Below are 23,823 nucleotides of genomic sequence, written 5' to 3'. Positions count from 1 at the left end.
GTCGTATGAATTCGACTTCGTATGCTTGTACTTCTTGAAAAGCCATATAGCCGGCACCACGCATGTGTTTCAAATAACCCTAATTTCAAAATTCTAAATATTTGCTACTACCACCAGAATTGTCCTCCCCCTTTTTACAAGTATACATGTTTAGATTTTAAATTAAAGAACCCCGCCCCCCTCCCTCAACACTAAAGGGCACGGGACACTGGGGAAGCCAAAGATTTGGGATCGAGGGTGGGAAAGTGGGGGGACGCTGGCGGCTTCAATCTGGGCCGTCGGATGCAGTGAACTCGGGTAGCAACTGGTGAACTCGGGTTTCGGCTGAGCTGGCGCCCCAAATCGAAATTTAAAATAAACTCAATAGCCACGTTGGCTTGACGTGGAGGGCAGGCTTCTCCAGCGTGGCTTGCAAAAGGGCAGAATTTCAAATTTGTATGATGACGTCGTAGAGCATGTGTTGCATGTGTTCTGTAAAATCACCACGGCTATGGAAAGCTCTTCTCAGGAATCACTCAGATTGATTCCAGATTTAAACCAGGTACACACACACACAAAAACTCACACTTGCCAATCAACAGGCTCTCTCTCTCTCTCTCTCTCTCTCTCTCTCTCTCTCTCTATGTGAAGAGCCCCTTACTTAGGTTGATTTTGGATTTAAACCATGCACACACACACTGGATTTAAACCACGCATGCGTGCGCGCATGCACGCACACACACACACACAATTTTGCAGGCTTGATATCAGCTTTTCTCTCTCTCTCTTTGAAGAGGTTTTTGCATTGAAGCTAAATGGATGCTCAATGAATATTGAAAACATGGGTCAATCAAGCCATCTAAAACAGAGACCACCTCATCTTTGCGAGAACAGATAAGAAAGAAGCGCTCATGGAGGGAAAAATGCATACATTGATTGCAACACTGTGTCTTGAGCAAAGCCTTGTAGGGGATACTTCTAGCCGTAGCGCTTCATTCATCATCCAATGTTTGATTACTTCTAGGACTAGCAGACCCCCCATAGCTTGTCATTGGCTTTGTGGACATTCGTAGAGCGGAGGGTGACATTACCTTTGAAGTGGCATTAGTTATAGAAAGGTTTGCCCTTCCTAGTGCCCTACATTGTTTTCATAGCCATAATAAAATTAGCAAATGATGCAAAAACTTGTTTTAAGAACATGTCCTACCTCTCTCTGCCTATCTAACTTGGACTTCAATAGCAGGTTGATTGGAATCCAACGAGTGACACAAGTGACTTCGCGGTGCCATGGCAGGCTAATTGGAATGCATCAAATGAGGCTGATTGGAATGCATCCAATGACACAAATCAGTTCATATTGGATGAGTATTTAGATAATACAACAAGTAGTGACACTACATCAAGTGACGACGCAGATGTATGTGACCTCTTCCAAGATGATAATGAGGGTGTTTTTCCAAGTTCATGGAGTACACCTAGGCTTGATTCATGGGGGGCATTGGATCCATTTACATATACATCAAGCTTTTTTTTCTCTTTCGATGAGAAGAGCTTCTCCTTAATGGAGAAAGATCTTAGAGGAGCTCTCACAGTGACGCTTCCAACATTAAAAGCACACGATGCAAGAGACTTGTTGGATTTGAAGAGGTGGAAAAGAATAAGAGAAGAGCTTTGTTTCAGCCCGCTTCACCTTTGCCTATGTTCGAAATCAACAGGATTGAAAATAGCATACATTGAAGATTGGGAGCGTATTGTCATGGCAGCCCATCGTCCTCTTGAGCATGGTGTTCATCATGGTGTGAATGCCACTATCAATGCAATCAAGGCAGAATGGTGCACCGACAAGAGGAGGCATGGAATTTCTCTTGACTATGTGAAAGATAGGATTATCGCTTGCGGCTGCCTGCTTACTGAGGTCGGGGAACAGACCCCTACGAGCAAAAAGACCATAGCTCCAGCATCAACAATTGTCACAACTAAGTCTCAAGTCAATCAAGAGTTGACCAACATCATGATCAAGCACCAAACAAAGCTAGTATTACTTCGATCCACAAAGAAGCATGGACCATCCAAGTGGGTGCAAGAGTACATGTGCCATAGGGCAGGAAGTATTGCTCGGAGAGGTGCTAACAAGAGAAGATTGCAGAGGTCCAAGAGGTGTGGGTGTCCCTTTAAGGTGGTCTTGCAGCACTCTCATGACACAGAGAAGGTGACCATGCTAGTTCATGATGTTCACGAGGGACATATACCAGGCTCACGTGTTGACCTCTATTACTTGCCCGTGCACCCACGTGTGATTGCTTGTTGCATGGATGACTTGTTCGACGTAGGGACATGTCGTCATGTGGCAAAAATGTCTACATCAAAAGAAAGATTTCACATACAGAATGCCTTGCCATTAGATCGTGTAATCTTTCGCTTCTTCATGATACCAAAAGAGGTGCAAATGATGTCATATCAAATGCGCACACAAGGTACTTTGCTTTGCTTTACCCCCGGGGCCTCCACCTTATAGACCTGTAGGTGTAGCACGTGCGTTCAAAAGGATGGGTTTTAATATAAATCTCACTTACAGTTTTAAAAAGAAAGGAGGGGTATTACAATTGTGCCCGGAAAAAATAAAATAAGGAGTGTTTTTATTCACGAAACTTCAGAAGTAGGGTACTATTCTAGTGGTATGACATAATTTTGTTGGGGTCTAGGTAGAGGGTTCAAATCTAGTAGTGTTTTTTGGCCCCACACTTTAAAGTTCTTTTTTTGCTCCACACTCTATTTAACGTTTTTTAAATTTGAAGTGAAGTGTTTTAAATTAGTTGCTGTAAAAGAGAGAAGCAATAAAGAAACATCTCACGTAATGATGCTCTCTCTTTACTACTCCCTCCTTCCTTTTGGACGCCTCTTCCCCCTTTCTCTATCTTTGTGCTCTGATTTTTTTCAAATCCCCTTGTATAATCTATTCTACTGTGGGTTCACTCTTCATTCTAATGGCTTGTATATAGTCCAAGGTTAACACCAAGCACCATTATAAGCTATTGTGGCATCATCACATCATGCCCTGCATATAGTTGAAGGCCAATGCTTATTATAAATTGATGCTTATGATATTGGTTTGGATACAAGCACAGTTTAGACAAGTTCCCACTATAATTCTCACTTTGCGCATTACGACAACATCACGAGTGTCCATAGGGAAGGCACCGCGTAGAAGTTTTGGGCATTTTCCCATGTGGTAAAGAGGCGTTCCCTTATGTTTCCCTATAGTGTGCAACATTATTAGCTTCTACAAATGAGGCTTTGCATGCGTTGTGGGGCAGGGGGTGTCAGCCCCCTCCTTCAGGGGGGCCGGCAACCCCCTGCCCTCCACTGCATCTAGCTAGGTATGCTCCATCTCACCTTGAGGAAGCTCATGATGTTGTCGCAATCCTCAATGTGGGAATCATAGTGAAAATGCCTAAAACTTCTTGTGATAGATAGGGGCTCCTACACTCCCTTGCCCCCAACTACACCTAGCTAGGTATGCAGTGCCTTCCCTACGGAAGCTCGTGATGTTGAAAACTATAGGGAAAAACTAAGGGAAAGAGGCCTTTTTCCCAAAATGCCTAAAACTTCTTGTGAGGATGTATGAGGTTGCAAACCGTGCTCCAACTTCACATACACAAGCCGTGTTTGACATTCTCATTTGTGGGAAAAGAGCTTCTCTCGCTTTGTTTTTCTTGATAGCATTCAACATCATGAGATTTTGCACAGAAGGAACCACATACCTAGATAGGTCTGGTTGGGGGTAGGGTATCCTGGGGGCCAACAATCCCTTATCCCCAACTGCACCATGTAGGTATGCATAAGCTCATCATGTTGTTGTAGTCTGTGAAGCAGGAATCATAGTGGGATTTTGTCTAAAACTTCCTATGATACTAGAAGAGAATTGTTAGGTTTAATCCTATATGTAAATTGTAGGCAACAAGAATGCACTACTACATCTTAGAGTTGGTAAGAGGATCCTTTTGTTTGTTCTCCCATAACCACCTAGAAAGAGACAACCCTTATTAAAATGGCACTACAATGTGAATAACCATGGGGGCATCCATGGTATTCAATTCTTTGTTTCAATAAACTTGCATTCCTACTTTCTAGGAAGACCTTGATAATCTCACTAAGTCTGCATGCTGGCCTTCTTTCAAGGCATTTAGAAAGGACATGTTCTTAAGGATCTCCCTTGTTTTCTCTTGGAATGCACAAATTCCAAGATAAGGTCAAGGTGAGAATGTGTACAACATGACGGCATCCTTCTAGATGTAGTAGCATATGCAAGTTGACAAAGGCTTATCGATTATTCTTGTGATCACATTTTTCAATTGTAAGGGGCGTGATATCTTTAAATTTAAATATACTAGAGGGGGGAAAAATTCTATGAGCTGGAAATTTTAAAAGTACAGGAGGGTTATAATAATATATTGCAAAAGTAATAGGAGGTATGCATAAAATAGGGGAAATCAGGCTACAGAGGGGTTTTAAAATATGCCTTTGAACGCACGTGATACAAACTTTTTTGGAAGGTGGAGGCCCCGAGGCTTTACCAACAATTCTCCTTGTAACTTTTGGTTGTTTTATACTTCTAATCTGCCTCTCTATCCTTGTAGGAAGATGTACAAACAATGATTGGGCTGCGATGTTTGGAGAGGCTCTTCGTTTGCAAGAACAGAACAAGGTTCTTTATGTTCAACCTTACAGCCAACGTTCTTTATGTTTGAAGCTCTTTCCCCTATTCTTGCCTCTTTATTCATCATGATTTCTTTGTAGGTTCTTTATGTTCAACCTTATAACCCACAAGCCTCTGATGAATAAACGACCCTTTGTCCTCATCATTCAAGATGAGTGGATGCTACAAATTGCTCTTCGTTTCTCACGACACAACACTTGGGCAGTAGATAGCACATTCAAGACAAATGTCTTTGGTTTGCCCCTGTATGCTGCAGTTTTGCCCAACCAAAATGGCATGGGTATTCCAATATGGCTCATGCTATGCACTAATGACATCGGCACTAACCAAGAAAGTGTAGCCTTGGAGTTGACCTTCAAGATGATCTTCACAAGGTTGCATGGAGTTCGTCCGACGGCTATTATCATCGACAAAAACCAGCAAGAGTTGGAAGCCATTATGAAGATTGTTGATGTAGACCCCTATTGCTGGACACAAGATGAAGAAGGGAGACGACACCAAATTGCATGCCATGTCTTGCTATGCTGGTTTCATGTTAAGAAGGCATGGGTAGAGAACCTCCTACCGCAAGTAAGTCACCTTTTAAAAGCTAGATCCATTCTATTGTGCATATCATTATCAGGTGGTATGTATATTCATTTTATTTTGGCTGTGTAGGTTCCAAAAGAGAAGCGAGATGATGTGTATAGTTCCTTGTCAAATCTAATGCAAATGGCAAGTGAAGAGGCATTTGAAGAGAGATACCAAGAGCTCTTGCAGAGATATTCAGCGTATATCAATGTTCAACGATACATCTCGAATGGATGGTGTGCCACCACATGCATGTGGCGGAGAAGGTGGCCAAAGTTTGGGCGTCTATTTTCACATGGAAATGTGGATACAACAAACTTGGTCGAGAGGCTCTGGCAATACATCAAGTACACTCTTCTTGATGCAAAGATAAATAGATCAATTCTAGTTCTGTTACATGCTATTGCAGGGGATTCTCTAACAGGCACTTACATCGGCGGAACGCTACTTGAGTTCTTTAAGAACAAACAAGAAATAGGTAATGACCTCTTTTTTTCTCTTGTGGCTTGTCCCCCCTTTGTTGCTTGACACTCATGAAGAAAAGGTGTCGTGATACTAACCAGCTTTACGTACTTTTCAGTTGATTCTCAACGTTTTAGTATTCATGGATCAAGCAAGAGTCATACGTCCAGATTAGCAGCAGGTGAAGAAATCTTGAGAAGATTTGAGGCTAGTTCGTCCACCCTTCAAGTGATTGATGAGTCCACTTTGCTATTCAAAATCTTGAGTATGTCTTCATCTTCGCAATGGTATCATGTCAGTGTTCAGTCCAACTATTGCGATTGTCCAAGTTGGGGATCTGATTGTAAGCATCTTTATGGAATCCGCCTAATAATTCAACATCATTTTCCACATCTACATGCCATTTTCCCTGTCCTTGATAGTCTTCATTCTCTAAGTCAAATGGACGAGGACATTGATGTTGGGCTAAGTGAGCAGGACATGCCAGATAACATAAAGAGTGGTGAGTGCAAGGTTGTCAACATCAATGAGCAGATAGCTTGCTGCATTCAAGACATGAAAAGGGTTCTACATGTTTTGGAAGAGAATCTATCAGCATGTGACACCAAGTTGAAAGAAGCAATACTCCAGCAATTGAGCATCTCACAGAATAATATTTCAGCTTTGATTATCCCAAAGGAGATTGATTTGCCAATGAGGGGGTCCATCAAACAAATCCAAGCTCATGTTACGCTTACTCGGCTTGGTCACGGGAGACCGCATGAAGTAGCTACAACCGTATGTGATCAAGAGATAGCCTGCTCGCCTCCAACAAAACGTGCTTGTATGACAGGGGTATTGAGACGTAAGCATCAACGTGGCAGGAGTCGGGTGCGGTTTGACAAGAGACCTCGCATATTTTGTCACCATTGCTGTAGTAAAACTCTCCTAGTTGATCCTATACAAAGTCACTCGTGCCATACATGCCACGCGCTCCTTCCCCTTTCAAGTAGACATGCCCCAGTTTGTTCAGAGGCTCCTCTTATTAACCGAGCTGTTAACCTCTACAACAACCTTTGCATTGAAAAGGGACTACTCATCTCATGTATGTATGGGTCACTTGAAGATGAGGAGAGGCACTTCACTATGCATTTATCTAATGGTTCAGTACTCGAGAAGGTCCTTGCATCCGAGCAAAGGATAATACTTGTATATTAATAATGCAGATGTATTCAACTTGTACATTATATCATTTTGGAACGAGTGAGGAGATTTTTTGTCCATTTTGGTATAACCTGCTGCTCTAAAAACCAAATGTATATGCTTATTTTGGATCAGCTGGAGACTCAATGTTTTGTAAATTTGTATGTATGTTGTTTCTGTGAAGGGAATTCATGTTCAGTATAGCTTGATATAACTTGCTGCTCCAAAAACCATATGTGTCTGCTCATTATGGATCAGTCAAGAAAACGACGCTCAATTTGTGTTATGTTTTTTGACCATAGCTGATTTATACAGCCCTTGGGCATGTAATGCAAGACTAGATTCATGCAATCTTGTCCGAGCTTCTCTCTTTTTTTGTGTGCTCTTAAAACTGTATATACTTTTTGCATGGGTACACAATGTGGGTTAGAACTTAGTTTTACTTGGGTTGACAGACAGACATTAGTTATTTCAAAAGCTGGTGGTTTTGGTACCACGAGACCCTGCAGCAGAAGTCAGTTTATTTGCAACAGGTGGGATCAAGAGCGGGAGGCCTGGTTCTCGTTGGGAGAGGGCGGATGGAAGAGGGAGTTTTGATAATCAGCTATGAAACTTTTATGCTTGGCGTATGAGTGTTGTGGCTTTCCCTGCATATTATGTCGCATGGTCACTGTATTGATCTGTCACATCAACTCATTTCATGACTGACATGTCAAGAGGTAGTAGTTCCAACTGTTCAGTTGTTATGCTATTGTAGGGGATGGCCAGCCGGCTGTATGACACGTTACCCAACCTACAGCTGCCCGACCAGCTGCTCAACCCTCCAGACTAGTCAAAATGCATCCAGATCTGTCCCTACACGGCTTCCCAACTGCCAGGCTTAGGTGTCTTGCCTGTGTGCTATCTACTTGCAATGTCCAATGCTTGACACCAAGACTGTTTGGAGTTTGCACATGTACAATAGGCTAGTCAAAATGCGTCCAAATCTGTCCCTACAAGGCTGCCCAACTGCCAAGCTTAGGTGTCTTGCCTGTGTGCTATCTACTTGCATAGTCCAATGCTTTACACTTGGCCTAGTAAGCATCCTAAACATCTATACGTATGTCAACTCCAAGTGGGTTACAATCTTGTGTGCTATCTACTTGCAATGTCCAATGCTTTACACTTGACCTAGAAAGCGTCCTAAACATCTATACGTATGTCAACTCCAAGTGGGTTACAAGACTGTGTGGGGTTAGCATGTACAATAGGCTGGATCTTGCTGCTCGGAATAGGTCTTGCCAGAACAGCTGTGTACAAGGCAGGGCTCTAGAATACCCTATTTTTTTGGGGTCTCAGGCAAAACACTTGCCTGCGTCCATCTACCTTGAAGAAGAGTGCTAATGTCTTGGATTGATGCCATGCTGATGCTCCTGCTGATGCTTGGTGGCTGGAAATCTAATGCCTTGGCTGGGAAGAGGCAGGGCCTTTAAGTAGGGCAATTTTCTGCACCCTACTTATCAGCTTGGCCTGCCTGCTGTACGACCTGTTACCAATCTGCAGCTGCCTGACCAGTTGCTCAACTGCTCCAGACTAGTCAAAATGCGTCCAGATCTGTCCACAAGGCTGCCCAACTGCCAGGCTTAGGTGTCTTGCCTGTGTGCTATCTACTTGCAATGTCCAATGCTTGACACTTGGCCTAGTAAGCATCCTAAGCATCTATACGTATGTCGACTCCAAGTGGGTTACAAGACTGTGCAGAGTTTGTGTACAAGGCAGGGCTCTAGAATAGCCTATTTTTTCGGGGTCTCAGGCAAAACACTTGCCTGCGTCCATCTAACTTGAAGAAGAGTGCTAATGTCTTGGATTGATGCCATGCCGATGCTCTTGCTAATGTTGGGTGGCTGGAAATCTAATGCCTTGGCTGGGAAGAGGCAGGGCCTTTAAATAGGGCAATTTTCTGCACCCTTCTGCTTATCAGCCTGGCCAGCCTGCTGTATGACCTGTTACCAACCTTCAAGCTGCTCAACTGCTGCAGACTAGTTAAAATGCGTCCAAAGTACCATCCCTTTCATCTGCAACCTCTGGAGCTCCATCAAGGCATCAATGATGCTTCTCCAACAAAATTTCGTCTTCTTGATACTGACTGGACTACACACATCTGTTGATACCAATGTTGATGCACCCAATGTTACTGAGCTTGACTGATATCCTTTGCTCTTGACTGTCCGAAGAAGATCCCTTGCTTTGAGCTGACCTTAGCTCCGAACTGCCTTGGGATGAACTGTATTCCAGGCGGCCCATGGCTCTAGCATGTCTTAGGACGAACCCTAGCTTTGATGTGCCTTAGGGCGAACCTGATGCTTTGATATTTTGATACTAATGTCTTGTGCAACATGGCCTTGCTCTACAATTTCACACGCAGAAGCCTTGATACTCATTTCTCATGCAACATAGCTTCCTCTGCTCTGATACAATGTCACATGTGGAAGCATTATACATACATAGCTGGATTGTGCATACTGTGGTGTGTAAAAACCAGACAACATTGGGTCCCAATACCCGCTGAAGGGCCCCCACCTTTCATTGTATGGAGCTTTATTATGAAGCTGAAATATCCTTGACCTGAGATAACTTCCTCCCTGCCGAGCTGAAAATAAGCATGTATACCTAGACTAGTCACTAAAAAATAGGATGCTCCAAAGTTCAAACAGGTCCTTAGCGGAACAATGCCTGCTGAGCAGGGCTTTGCAATACCCTGTTTTGTCAGATCTGAGACAAATGCCATCTACCTTAAAGAAGAGCCCTGATGTCTTGGATGATGCCATGCTAGATGTTGCTGCTATTGCTCTCTGGACCTGTCTCCAAGCTAAGAATCAGATGCCTTGGTTGAGAAGAGGTGTGGCCTTTAAATAGGTAAATTTTCTGCCCCTTCTGCTGGTCCGCCTGGTTTCCCTGCTGTACGACCTGCCCGACTGCTCCAGACCTGTCCAAACACCTCCAAATCTGTCCCAGATGGGCTGCCCAGCTGTGATTGCCTGTGGCCCATTTACCTGTGTCTGGTGCATGGCACTTGCCTAATAAGCATCCTAAACATTCTACATAATAAGCATCCTAAACATTCTACATGCATCAACTCCAAGTGGGCTAACAACTGTGCGCGGTTACTGCATGTACTTAGCCTGGCCTACCCTGATGGCAAGTGGCGACTTGTCCCTGGACTGGAGATCACAAAATGCACAGTTCACATCACTAACCAAAACATGCAATTTCTGGAACTGTCATGTCACCATGCCACCCAAGTGCGGGGTGCACGTGACACCATGTCCCTGTATACGGGCCCAGGTGGCCAAAAGAGTATAAACGATGTCACTCCATATACTGCAAATACACTGAGTGTCATAAACAAATACCCTTAAAGGCCTCTGAGCATCTAGTCTTCCGGATATGCAACGACGTGATACTAGCAATAATCTCCGGTGGTATCCCATCATGTCAATGTTCCATCTGCTGGCCGACAGAGACCTAGTCCACCACAATACCTTCCATGCCTATGACAGCTAATGAAGCTCTAGAATCAAGTCTTTTATCTGCTGCTGCAAATCAAGGATAAGCATAGGGATTAGCATGTCCATGTGCATGCACACGACGTTCCCTTCTGCTAAACTTGCTGATGGGATTCCAACTTTTGACCTAACTAGAGAAGTTATTTGGTCCCAAGAGCAGAAGTCAGTTTATTTGCAACAGGTGGGATCAAGAGCGGGAGGCCTGGTTCTCGTTGGGAGAGGGCGGATGGAAGAGGGAGTTTTGATAATCAGCTATGAAACTTTTATGCTTGGCGTATGAGTGTTGTGGCTTTCCCTGCATATTATGTCGCATGGTCACTGTATTGATCTGTCACATCAACTCATTTCATGACTGACATGTCAAGAGGTAGTAGTTCCAACTGTTCAGTTGTTATGCTATTGTAGGGGATGGTCAGATCCGTCAATGTCTAGGGTCATGAGAAACCTCATCATTGCTGGTGCGTAAGCCGCCTTTCTACCAGCCAGGCACAATTCTCAATCAAGCTTTATAGTTTGAATGCAATGAACATGTTAATCTTTTTGTCACCCAAATTATGAACACTTTCAATACTATAAAAAGATTAAGATCATTTTACTAATAGCTTGATATTAGAAGGTAAAAAAGTGATCATATACTTTTATGGCTGCATCGGTAGAGCAAGATCTCTCTCTCTCTCTCATCATATACTTTTATGGCTGCATCGGTAGAGCAAGATCTCTCTCTATCTCTCTCTCTCTCTCTCTCTCTCTCTCTCTCTCTCTATGTGCACCAGGACTAGCTTGAGAGTTTACACGTCCCACACAATCTACAAACAGAGACCATATCCAAAACGTGGAAGCACTTTGGCTCCTTACAATGCATGTTGGAGTGTCATTATACTCGATCTTCTCGCTACTTGGGCCAAGATATGGGGCTTATCTAGAGCAGCGGAGAATCTGATTCAAATTCAACATGAAGAGCTTCCAGTACAAGAGCATCAACAAGAACCATCATGTTGCGGAACTAAACTAAACACCAAATAGCAAAGTTGAAAAAGGAACCAACGGAAGCATATTTGTTGATAGACAATTTACATCGGAACCAAAACAAATTATATTGAGAAGCTAAAAAATATCATGTATTTCATGTGAATTGGCTGATACAAAACATCCTTAGATGCCAAATATGTTTATAAAGATGTTCATAAGAAGTGTGTTGCCCACGACAAGCCAAAAACACCGCTTCAAAATCGCATAGCTGGTGCCAAAAATAGAGGTTGCTGCTCCAAAAAGCATCTACATGCTTGTCGCTCGTGCAGGACTCCGCGTCATAAGTTTGCCACCCACCGATAAGCCATGTTACACTGCTCCAAAATCACATCGCTGGTGCGAGGTTGTCGCTCCTACAGTGCTCCAAAATCACATGGCTGGTCCTGCATCTACATGCTTCTTGCTCGGATGTCACTGCTGCTCAAGACAGTAGACGTGTCACAGTTCTTCCAAAACACTCATGCACCATGTGTGAAGCTCCATCCTAAGCGTGCATACATCTTCATGTTGAAACCACTGATCTGTGAGCTGAAAAAAAGCAAAGCTGTAAGCGTAAATGAGCTTGCATGTTCTTCTTGAAGCAGCAAAGACGTAACACGAAGCAAGCACTTACCCAATTCTTGTCTACATTGTTTTGCAATATACCGGCAATGAGGTATCTCATAAACGCCATCACATAGAAGCCACAATCTGTGCTATTGTCCTGTTGCGGTACCTGCCCCAAATGATGCACATGTAACACCAACATTCAGCATGTAGAACATTCATAACAAATTCAACTCGCCGCTACCAACAAATCAACGTCACCTTCACCTTAACGATTTTTAGTTTCAGCTCTGTCTCGGGGTTGAACAAAGCACCTTGAAGGGTTGAATCAGCCACATGCGGTGCCAAGCATTTTAGAGCACTGTAATCAATCCAAACCAGAACCATGTCATGTGTCATGCATTGTATGAGTATACATGAACAAAACCAACATGGAAGAGAATTTCAATTTACATGAACAAACTATCCAAGCACTCCTCTGGATTTATTAGTCCCAATGAATCCATGTATAACAAATAGCTTTTGTTCCCTTTTAAAAGGGGCACCTCCTCGTTCTTGTTAACATACAGGGTAAAGAGGGACCAATGATTCCTATTGCACACAATAGCCAGCCATTAAAAGCGCACAAATTTGAGTGCCAAGTGGTATGTAAAAAAGCATAGCCAAAATTCTTTACCAATGAAGTGACCACACACACCTGCATACAACGGGAAAGAAACATAATTGAATGGCTGACATATCCATTTTCTCGAAGAAGCGGGTGAGGAAATTCTCCACGCACTTACGTGACATAGAATACCACAAAGAATCAGCCCAAAACACCTTCTCAAGAATGTCCAATGGCAACTTGTTCTCCATCAACCTGTGCATGCAAGGAGGGAATGAAAGTGCATCCATGTAAGTGCACTAAAATGTTTAAAGTGATACACTTACATCCCAAACAAGGTCATGGTCCTAGTGGATGCCTCATTAACAAACATTTCCCTCAAAAAGCTATCATCTACGCGCACAAAGGTTTTGGATCTCATGGAAACAAAGTCAATGTCAGCCCCGGAAGCTAACCTGCAAGGCAAAAGCCAAACAAAAAAAAATGCAGCAAACCACACAAGCTGAGACTATCATGACAATACATGGTTTTGATAAACTGTCAATCGTGTAGAGCCTCTTACCTAGATCTCGCAACATTGCCCCTTGTTGCTACCAACCTCCCCTCCCCTTTCTCTGTAACAATAACCTGCATGTTGGAGATCTCGAATATAAATTCCATATTGTTGTATGCTTCAGAAAAAGTCGGCGATGATACAATAATCGGTGTTTCTTCATTGCTACTTTGCTTTGCACGAGAAGTCCTAATAGGCAACTTTTTCCTTGAAACCTCAAACACCTACACAATGGCAAGAAAACAATGCATTCACCCATTGAGTCCCTTTAGGACATAACAAACTCCAGGGTTGAATTAGCTGCACTTACCTGGCCCATGCAAGTAAAGAGAAGAGTGAACTAACAATGTAGGCAGCAACATGAAAAGCTTTAACAACTCGGCACAAAGGATATTAGAATCTCTTACGTTCTTTTGAGTGTTGTCCTTCTTTCTTGTATTCACGCATGGCCCAACACCCTCATGGGCTCCGGAATCCTGCAACAAACAAGAACAGGGCCCATGCAAGTAAAGAGAAGAGTGAACCAACAATGTAGAAGAACATGAAAAGCTTTAACAACTCGGCATAAAGGATATTAGAATCTCTTACGTTCTTTTGAGTGTTGTCCTTCTTTCTTGTATTCACGCATGGCCTAACACTCTCATGGGTTCCGGAATCCTGCAACAAACAAGAAGATGGCCATGGCCCAAACGATCTCAAAGTGTGAGGTGTATGGAGCCATGTTAGGCAGCGGCAAGGACTTGAACAAACTAGTGGGAAACCAAGATGATGTGACTCAAAGCAAGGAGATGAATGAAAAATATTAGAAAGCTTACGTTCTTCTTAGTGTTCTTCTTTTTTATATCCACACATGGCCCAACACCCTCACCGGTTCCAGAATCCTGCAGCAAGTAATAGCCATGCATAGTTGTATGCAATCTTTGCACCACAAACATGACTCGAAATGAGGGGATAAGTGAAGGAGATTAGAAATCTTACCTTATTTTGAGTGTTACTCTTCTTTCTTGTATTCGTGCATGGCCCAACCTCATGGGTTCCGGAATCAAAATCCTGCAGCAAACAAGAAGCATGGGCCAAATGATCTCAAAGTGTGGGCATGTAGTGAGTGAACTTGTGAACTTGGCAACAGCAAAGAAACTTGACAAGCTATGAGTGAACTTTGCATGCAACAAGAAAACATGCATCAAGTTAATAAACTTGGTAAGCTGTGACTAAACTTTGCATGCAACAACTACACAACACTAAGATTGAATGTAAGCAAACTTGACAGCAAACTAAGAAGAATGTAAGCTTACGTTCTTCTTAGTATTCTTCTTTTTTATATCCACACATGGCCCAACACCCTCACCGGTTCCAGAATCCTGCAGCAAGTAATAGCCATGCATAGTTGTATGCAATCTTTGCACCACAAACATGACTCGAAACGAGGGGATAAGTGAAGGAGATTAGATATCTTACCTTATTTTGAGTGTTACTCTTCTTTCTTGTATTCGTGCATGGCCCAACCTCATGGGTTTCGGAATCAAAATCCTGCGGCAAACAAGAAGCATGGGCCAAATGATCTCAAAGGCCACGCATGTAGTGAGTGAACTTGTGAACTTGGCAACAGCAAAGAAACTTGACAAGCTATGAGTGAACTTTGCATGCAACAAGAAAACATGCATCAAGTTAATAAACTTGGTAAGCTGTGACTAAACTTTGCATGCAACAACTACACAACACTAAGATTGAATGTAAGCAAACTTGGCAGCAAACTAAGAAGAATGTAAGCTTACGTTAATCTTAGTGTTGTTCTTTTTTGTATCCATGCATAGCCCAACACCCTCCATGCAATAGCCATGCATAGTTGTATGCAATCTTTGCACCACAAACATGACTCGGAACGAGGGCATAAGTGAAGGAGATTGAAAAGCTTACGTTATTTTGAGTGTTGTTCTTCTTTCTTGTATTCGCGCATGGCTTAACCTCATGGGTTCCAGAATTAGAATCCTGCAACAAACAAGAAGCATGTCCAAATGATCTCAAGCTGTAGGGCATGTAGTGTTATGTATGTGAACTTGACATCAGCAAAGAAACTTGGCATGATGTGAATGAACTTGGCATGATGTGAATGAACTTGGCAAGGTGTGAGTCGTGGACAATGGCTAGTAGACACATTGCCAACTGTTCACCGACCCTTACATGCAACTATGAAGCCATGTTAGATTAGAAGACTTACGTTCTTCTTAGTGTTGTTCTCAAACTAAAGGGCATGTAGTGATTTGTATGTGAACTTGGCAGTACCAAAGAAACTTGGCATGATGTGAATGAACTTGGCATGATGTGAATGAACTAGCAAGGAAGGGATAAGTGTGAGGACACTAAGGAAGACGATAATGTTGTGAGCTAGTAGAAACATTGCACGTGCATTGATTGCATGCAAACTGTTCACCAACCGTTGCATGCAACCATGGAGCCATGTTAATGAAGTAGATAGAGAACTTAGCAAGATTAGAAGGCTTACATTCTTAGTGGTGGTGTTCTTTTCTGTATCCACACGTGACCCAACACCCTCATGTGTTCCAGAATCCTGCAGCATGCCCAAATGATCTCAAACTATAGGGCATGTGAGTTGTATGTGAACTTGGCAGCAGCAAAGAAACTTGGCATGATGTGAATAAACTTGGCATGATGTGAATGAAATTAGCAAGGTGTGAGCTAGTAGACACATTACACGTGCATTGATTGCATGCAAACTATTCACCAACCCTTGCATGCAACTATGGAGCCATGTTAGTGATGTAGAGAGAGAACTTAGCAAACTTTGAAAGCTTACATTGTTTTTAGTGTTGTCCTCCTTTTTTGTATCCACACATGGCCCAACACTCTCATGGGTTTCAGAATCCTGCAACAAATAATATCCATGCATAGTTACAAACAATCTTTGCACTCGTGAATTCGCATACTTACTTATGCCAAGAAGCCCACATGAGCATCGCTAGGCACTTTCAACATCACAAACATGACTCAAAACGAGGGGATGAGTGAAGGATATTGGAAAGCTTACGTTCTTTTGAGTGTTGTCCTTCTTTCTTGTATTCGCGCATGGTCCAACACTCTCATGGGTTCCAGAATCCTGCAACAAACAAAAGGTGTGAGGTGTATGTCAACTTGGGCAATGACTAGTAGACACATTGCATGTGCATTCATTGCAATTTGCTTACCAACCCTTGCATGCAACTATGGAGTCATGTTAGTGCTGCAGGGAGAGAACTTGGCAAGCTGTGAGTGAACTTTGCATTGAACAAGAAAACATGCATCTAGTTAATAAACTTAGCAAGCTGTGAGTGAACTCTGCATGCAACAAGTAAACCTGCATCAGGTTAATAAACTTGGCATGCTGCGAGTAGACCATGGAAATTAGGCAATGGAAAGGACTTGAACATATTGTAGGGGAAGACCGTGAGAGAATGGCTAGGCACTTTCAAGGCAGCCATGTTAGTGAAATAGAGATATGAATCAGAACGAGGGGATGAATGAAAAATATGACAAAGCTTACGTTCTTCTTAGTGTTGTGCTTCTTTGTTGTATCCGCACACGGCCCAACACCCTCATGGGTTCCAAAATCCTGCAATAAATAATAGCCATCCATAGTTGTAAGCCCAACAACCTCATGGGTTACGAAATCCTGCAAATACAGCCATGCCAAGTGATCTCAAAAATGTAAGAAGTGAAGTTGACATGTGGTGAATAAACTTGGCCTGCAGCAAGGAAACCATGCGTGTTGTATGTGAACTTGGGAAATAGCCATAGACTTCGACCGTGTATATGACCAAGAAGGGCACACATGATGGGTATCCTTTAGTTGAAAACACATCTTCATGAGATGAAAACACTTCAAAATTAAACCTTTTAGCTTCTAGATGCAGCAAAGCTTACCTCTTTGGAGATATTCTCATCTATCCGAGCCTGGATTTTGGCAACTCGAGCCTCTGCTGTTGACATGTACTTGTCCATCTTATCTTTCACCCAGCTTGCTATGAAGTCCTCTTTTGATTTGTTCTTGAACTGACTACAAAGGTTATCCCATGCGCGCTCAGCCTGCATGTATTGAGAATGCTCATACTTTTGTCAATTGATCTGAAACTTTCTTTCTTTATCTTGCGATCTTTCGTATGCCTGTCTCTTCCACCTCTGAGCATACGGGTGTGGGAAAGCACGAGCTACTAAGTTGCTCTTCGGAGGACGACCAAGTGGCAGCTTGGGAATATCAACATCTAACCCATGAGCAAGCTTTAAGTGCCCAATCATACTCTTTCTCTTTTCTATGAAAGATTTAGCAAGGGGGCAAGTGTCACTTGCACGACATTGGCGCCCAACCCTCCCATCTGGCAATCGTACAATGGCATATGGCAAAATCTGATCTGTCCCCTCAGCCATCCCTTCCCCTTTAACATTAGATGGGCCCGCGTTTTCCTGCATTGAGGTTGTAGGCTTCATGAGCATGGTTTCCAACTTTTTTTTGGGCCTCTTATTGAGGCTATGTGGGGGCAAGATTTCCCCTGATGCAGCATCCAAGTTTTGTGGGGAGGGCGATTGTGGTGATGCTTGCTTTTCCTTTAGTAGAGGACTTCTTCGTTTGTCAAGTTGTGTAGACTCTAGAAACTCCATTGCTTGACCTTCGTTGCCACCTGTTTTGCTTCCTATGGCAGCCTTCTTCCTCCTATGCACTCGGCTTGCACTTGGTGCCATGCTTCTATAAAATTGTGTTGCAGGCTTGATGAAGAACCATACACCTTAGAAGGCGTTGCTGGGTGCTTGTTGCAATACCAACAAGCAGGAAAAACCTTTACAGCTTGATGGCTAGCTTGATGAAGAGCCTTTGATTCTAGCTTAGAAGATCACCCATGCAAAAGCACAGCGTCGTCGCGGAGCCAAGCCTGCAATCGCAGCAAAGCGTGTAGAGAAAAACGCAGAGAGAAGCCTGGGCAAAATCAAATCTTTGAGATCTTTCTGGTATACGGGTACCCCTGCATGCACGGCTTTCCCCCGTGGCGTCCTTTTGCAAGCCACGCTGGAGAAGCCTGCCCTCCACGTCAAGCCAACGTGGCTATTGAGTTTATTTTAAATTTCGATTTGGGGCGCCAGCTCAGCCGAAACCCGAGTTCACCAGTTGCTACCCGAGTTCACTGCATCCGACGGCCCAGATTGAAGCCGCCAGCGTCCCCCCACTTTCCCACCCTCGATCCCAAATCTTTGGCTTCCCAGTGTCCCGTGCCCTTTAGTGTTGAGGGCCCCCCTCCCCCCTCTATAAAGTTGCAATAACTAATAAGAAAATAACATTAACCGATTAAAAAACCGCGCTTAGGACGAAGGCCGTGCTACGCTTGTCAAATCAACAGCCCACGAACATTTCATCTTTATCACCCGAACCTTATATTGAGCTTTTCTCAAATCATGTTTTTATGATATTTTTCAATTTATTATTATACTGCCTTCGTACTGCATCAGCCCTCTCTCTCTCTCTCTCTCTCTCTCTCTCTCTCCGCCTTAGCGATTCAAAAATTTATTCGCTGTCTAGCTTAGCCAAGCGAGTTCGATTCAAAACTCATTCCCTGCTCTCTCTCTCTCTCTCTCTCCCTCCAACAGCAGAGAATTGACTCCTCTCTCTCCAACACCAGAGAACATGTGCATTTTTTTTAAAAAAAGTTTTAAATTTGGAGATTACAGCTCAAGGAAAAGAAATCTAAAGAAGAACAAATCCACCACCTTCGTAAGGAGCTATTACACTCAAACCTTCGAGCGCTTCATTGTACGTAGTAGATGAAATGCATGGTAGACCAGTTACATATTCTCTCTCTATTATTTATTTATGCAGGCCGATCGGGAAAGATCGACGTGGTATAACTACTGTACTACGCGTATTGGAATCGCAGATTCATTTACGCTGTACTACAGATACACACAGACAGAGAACCGAGCTGAATATATCAGCAGCGGCGGTAATAATAATAAAGTGGGAGGCATGGTGCGGGAGGACATGGAGGGGGTGGGCAATATCGTGGAGGACATGGAGGGGGTGGGCAGGATGGTGGAGGACATGGAGGGGGTGGGCAAGGTGGTGGCGGACATGGGTGGTGGCGATGGTGATGATGCCGATGGTGCCCCATCCTCTCGCAAAAACAAACTCAAAAAAAGTGTGTGTGTGTGTGTGTGTGTAGCTGGCTGCTGCTGCAATGAGGCGGCAATATATAAAGGCACGCCAACACGTTGCCGTGCTCTACTACATGCCTTCAGCTCATTCAATACAAAACGGTGGTGGTCGGTGAGTGCATCGCAAAAACAAACTCCAAAAAAATGTGTGTGTGTGTGTGTGTGTAGCTGGCTGCCGTGCTCTACTACAGGCCTTCAGCTCATTCAATATTGCATCGTCCTACACGCGGCTTTTCCAAAACGGTGGTGGTGGTCGGTGAGTGCATCACTTCAACTTACCCCTTTCAAGCTCAACAAACGTTTGAATGCCCGTCCTTGTCAACACACATCTGCGGTGAAGGGGACTAGCATTTTTATTTTTATTTTTAACTTCAAATTTGGAAATGCAACCCTTCAAGGATTCTACGATACGAAATGAAGCCTTTCTTTCAGCACGCAAAATTTTGTTGTGCCACGTAAAAAGCCCCAAGAAGGGTTCCACGATCGAGGATTAGGTACACAATTTTGTCATGCACCTCTTAGGCCCTCTTTAAATGTTTTCTTACAAGTAGTGTTGTAAAAAAGCACACTTCCATCACATAAATCTAACTATTAAGAATAAAATTTGACCATATGGGCACATTTTCCTTATAATTGTCTATTGTTGGATCATTCAAGTAAGTTAAAATACATAGTCGTTTGTATAAAGATGTGCTATACAAAAAAAATGCCCTTTTGTGTACTTTAAAATAAGATAATAATTAATTAAAAATAGAAATTACATGTAAAAATTACTTAATAAATCAAGGTAAGATCTCCATTGCATGACTTCCTTGTTTGCAAAGTGGGGGTTGAATTTGAGTTGAAACAAAGAAGTTATTAAAAATTTATGGTCGTACTATCTACCTCTAAGGGAAATGCCATATGTACTATATTTGTGACGTAGAAAATTTGGTGTTTGAATTTTTTTATTTTTGATCCGACCATATGTTTAAGTGCACAATTAAGAGTGTGATGTTATCTCAATGTCAAATTCATTTGCCAAGTGGGTGAGATTAGCCAATTTTGGTCAAAAAATGAATGTTTATTTGCTACAAAAAAACTTGGAAGGTGATCCAAAGTGAGGACCCTTATTGTACAACCACCCATAATTGTCACTTTTAGGCCTAATCTATTAACAACAAACATTTGAAACACTATTTAACTATGGTTAAAATTTCAATCTCATCAAACCCATATCTTAGTTATAATGTGTAAGTATAATAGTAGCCACCTTATAAAAACCCTAACCCTATTCTCAAGCTTGACAAAATCCACTTGGAGGTCACAATCCCATTTCTTTGATGCATAAAATATTTACCTTCTTTCTAGTAGACTCTTGAGCCTTTTAGTCCTACCTCGCTAGCTCTAGGACATTATCTAAAATTACACAAGTAATCTTGCATACAAAATGCTCATTTACTAACCATGCATGATATTCATAGGGTTTCGCATCATAATGGGATTTTCATTAGAAAAAGAAGTGTCTAAGCTCTTTAGATATTGGATCTATAGTTGCTAAAGGCCATATCGATTATGATATCCATAGGGTTACACACCATGATTGGATTTGCATTAGAAAAAGAAATCTCTAAGCTCTTTAGATATTAGATCTACAGTTACTAAAGGCAATATCGAGCATGAGAGGAGAAGAAAAAAAATATTATGATAAGAGCTAACTATTTTTTAAAGGTAGGATATTCATAATGAGGTTGTGTAATCATGACCATAGGCAAGGCTCGCTTTTAAATGTTGGGCTCTAGATTGCTACTCATTTTTGTACTTCAGTGTACCTCGAGCAACTACTCCAAGTGAACTAGCCTTCTACATACTTTCCACCCCTTGTGTTCTCTTTAATATGTGAGCGAGTCAGTGTTTGTAGATTTGCTTCCATCAAAGCTAATAGTGGTATATTAGAGCAAAGTTCTCCATTACTTATTTCTTTGTTTTTCAAGCTACACAACTTACAAGATTTTCATAGATTATCCTACATATTTTAGTTTTCTATAGAGTGGAGCTTAGGAGGTGTTATTAGTTGTTTTCTTGAGGTTTTTAACTATTATGTAGAAACCTTGTGTGCAAACATCTCACATAGTTGGCTGTGCAGTAGCTTGTTTGGTGGTTTCCATTTGAGTGTAGACTATAGCATATAGTTTGGTAAACACACACTATAGCATATAGTCTGGTAAACACACACTCTACAAACAGACAAAAAACTACACAACAATTGATCAACTATATTGTAATCATATAGCCAATTGATTATAGTTCTATTGATTATAGTGTCCATTTTTTTCATGAATTCGTTGATGATAATTTTTGTCTCGAGATTATTCGAGAGAGCTGTCAAGGATTCTATTTTTTTCCACTGCTTCATTATAGTGCGTCACGTGGTAGATAAAATCTACAATGGTTTGCAATTTTCTAATCACTCAATAGTCCAATTAATAGTCTGAGCAATCATGAATATTTCAATCGTCTGGCTTTTATAATTGCTAGCCTAAAAAATCTCACTTCCCCAATCATCAACTTCTTCAATCGTTCACATTAATAATTTGATCTACATTCCAATCAATGGATTGGATTGGTTCACTAATTGCTGCACATAGCAATCACTCTAATTTTCCAATCATGGCTTCTTCAATCGATTGATCGAATTGTCCAATCTTACAGTTCAATCCATGATTCCCCTTATCGAAAAGTTCGATCCAATCATCCCATTTGTGCTCTTCCAATCGTTTGATTGGTGTTTTTCAATCGTTCATCTGTAATCTTCCACCGATCAATGATTTTCAACTGATCGATGACTTTTAATCAATTGATCACACCCCTCTGATCATCCGCTCTTGTTCGTTTGTGGATCTCACAATTTAATTGGCAATTAATCGTCCAATTTCACACTCTATAAGTAGAAATTCTTTATCTCCTCTAATCATCTGATTGGATACTCTAATCGGCAATTCGGATGAGATTTTTTAGCAGCATTTTAGAGAGTTCATCAGCCTACTGACTTCAATTCAAGCTTTACTCCACCATCTTTCCTTCTTCAAATCTCTAGCAGTCGTGACATAAGTATGGCCAACAAATCTGTAAATGATTTTTTTGGTATTATTTACAAAGAGGATAAATTGGATGGGTCAAAGTACTCCCTGGGGAGTTTTATGGTTAGAAATGTCCTCATTGGGAGCATGTCATAGGTGTTGACGACCGCCCTTAGCATATTTTCTCCTGTAAGGGGGGTCATAGAACTAACATATCCAATAATAAGTTCCTCAAATTACTACTATGACCAAAAGAATATGGGATTCACATGATTCTCAAGCTTTGGCATTAATTGCCTTATTAATTAAAAGGTCTCTCATTCTTCACATTCTCTCTTCTAGAACATCCATGCTTTCTTAGAATACTTTCTAATTTATGTATCATGTTAAAAGTGATGCAAGGATTACCTATCTCAGAAGGAAACTTGACAATGAAAATATGTAATAAAAAAAGTCTGTGAATGAACATTTAACAAAACTACAAGACTTGAGAGAACAAGTTATTTCAAAGTCACGAGAAAGGGAGATAGATCTGTTTAAGGCAAGACTTGTTGCAAAAGGTTATGCAAGAAGGCCAAACTTGTTTGCAAAAAGTTATGCCTAGCAGAAAGGGATTAATTATGATAAATTTCTGCCAATTTCCTTATGACCATTGTCCGACTTTTTATTTTTTGGTAGCCCATTGTAGATGGAAAGTGTACCAACAGAACATCAAAACAACGTCTTTCAATGGTGACTCATAGGAAGAAGTTTATGTGAGTCTACCAGCTAGTCATTCCTAACCTATTCAAGAGAAGAATTTATGCAAGCTTGATAAACCTTTATATGGTTTAAAACAAGCTCCCACAGCTACGGACCAAGAAAATTTTACCTATTTAACTAGACAAGGATTTAAAAACAGTCCTACAAAAAGCACTTTATATTTAAAAAAGAACAAGTAGGATTTTCTAATTGTCATTTTCTCTATGTAGATGAGATGTTAGTGAACCACCAATGAGGATTTCATTACAACTTTCAAATCTGGCCTTGCCTGAACTTTTGAGATGTGAGATCTCGGTCTTTTGAAATACTATTTGGGTATGCAATTTATATAGCAAGATGATGATATAGTCATTAAGAAATCCAAGTACATCAAGCAACTAGTCAAGAGGCTCAATATGGAAAGTTGTAAACCAATTTCTACACTAATGGAACTTAGTGTAAAACTTAGTTTGTAGGGTGCCGGTGGTGAACCATTTGACATAACCACTTATGGTCAAGTTGTTGGATGCCTTATCTAGTTATACATCTCGCTGCCAGACATCTAGTATAGTGTGTCGCAAATTTCAAAGTGCATGAATTTCCTAGACACACTATAAGAAAATAAGGGCTAACCAATAGTC

General features: G+C 41.8%; 2 protein-coding genes across 5 annotated transcripts; one reads left to right on the top strand and one right to left on the bottom strand.

Moving 5' to 3' along the window:
* The first annotated feature begins 208 nt into the window (after positions 1 to 208).
* LOC147635826 (uncharacterized) lies at positions 209 to 2,494 on the top strand. The gene is made up of 2 exons (XM_086802029.1): positions 209 to 541; positions 1,223 to 2,494. The coding sequence occupies exons 1-2, from the start codon at positions 491 to 493 to the stop codon at positions 2,492 to 2,494; spliced, it is 1,323 nt and encodes a 440-aa protein (XP_086658155.1). The 5' UTR covers positions 209 to 490.
* Positions 2,495 to 11,551: 9,057 nt separating this feature from the next.
* LOC147635825 (uncharacterized) lies at positions 11,552 to 17,294 on the bottom strand. 4 transcript variants are annotated; one of them, XR_015266424.1, is made up of 19 exons: positions 17,109 to 17,294; positions 16,729 to 16,797; positions 16,237 to 16,305; positions 16,006 to 16,074; positions 15,694 to 15,759; positions 15,108 to 15,179; positions 14,649 to 14,720; positions 14,486 to 14,551; positions 14,169 to 14,240; positions 14,006 to 14,071; positions 13,779 to 13,847; positions 13,598 to 13,666; positions 13,200 to 13,414; positions 12,964 to 13,092; positions 12,728 to 12,892; positions 12,484 to 12,621; positions 12,345 to 12,391; positions 12,098 to 12,199; positions 11,552 to 12,012 (listed from the first exon to the last, which is right to left on the bottom strand). XR_015266424.1 is itself a non-coding variant. In XM_086801182.1 (19 exons), exons 1-19 carry the CDS (start codon positions 17,274 to 17,276, stop codon positions 11,923 to 11,925), a joined length of 1,860 nt encoding a protein of 619 aa, XP_086657308.1. In that variant the 5' UTR covers positions 17,277 to 17,294; the 3' UTR covers positions 11,552 to 11,922. The 4 variants fall into 4 exon arrangements, 3 of the variants coding, with proteins under 3 accessions (XP_086657308.1, XP_086657310.1, XP_086657309.1); XM_086801182.1 differs by having other exon boundaries at positions 12,298 to 12,391; XM_086801184.1 differs by lacking the exon at positions 12,964 to 13,092 and having other exon boundaries at positions 12,298 to 12,391.
* Positions 17,295 to 23,823: the final 6,529 nt, after the last annotated feature.

This window comes from Cibotium barometz, chromosome 8, assembly GCF_041138505.1.
Source record: "Cibotium barometz isolate CiBa-2024 chromosome 8, ASM4113850v1, whole genome shotgun sequence".
Classification (NCBI taxonomy): Eukaryota; Viridiplantae; Streptophyta; class Polypodiopsida; order Cyatheales; family Cibotiaceae; genus Cibotium; species Cibotium barometz.
Note: the sequence above shows the minus strand (reverse complement) of the source record. Positions and strands in the feature narration are given on the sequence as shown.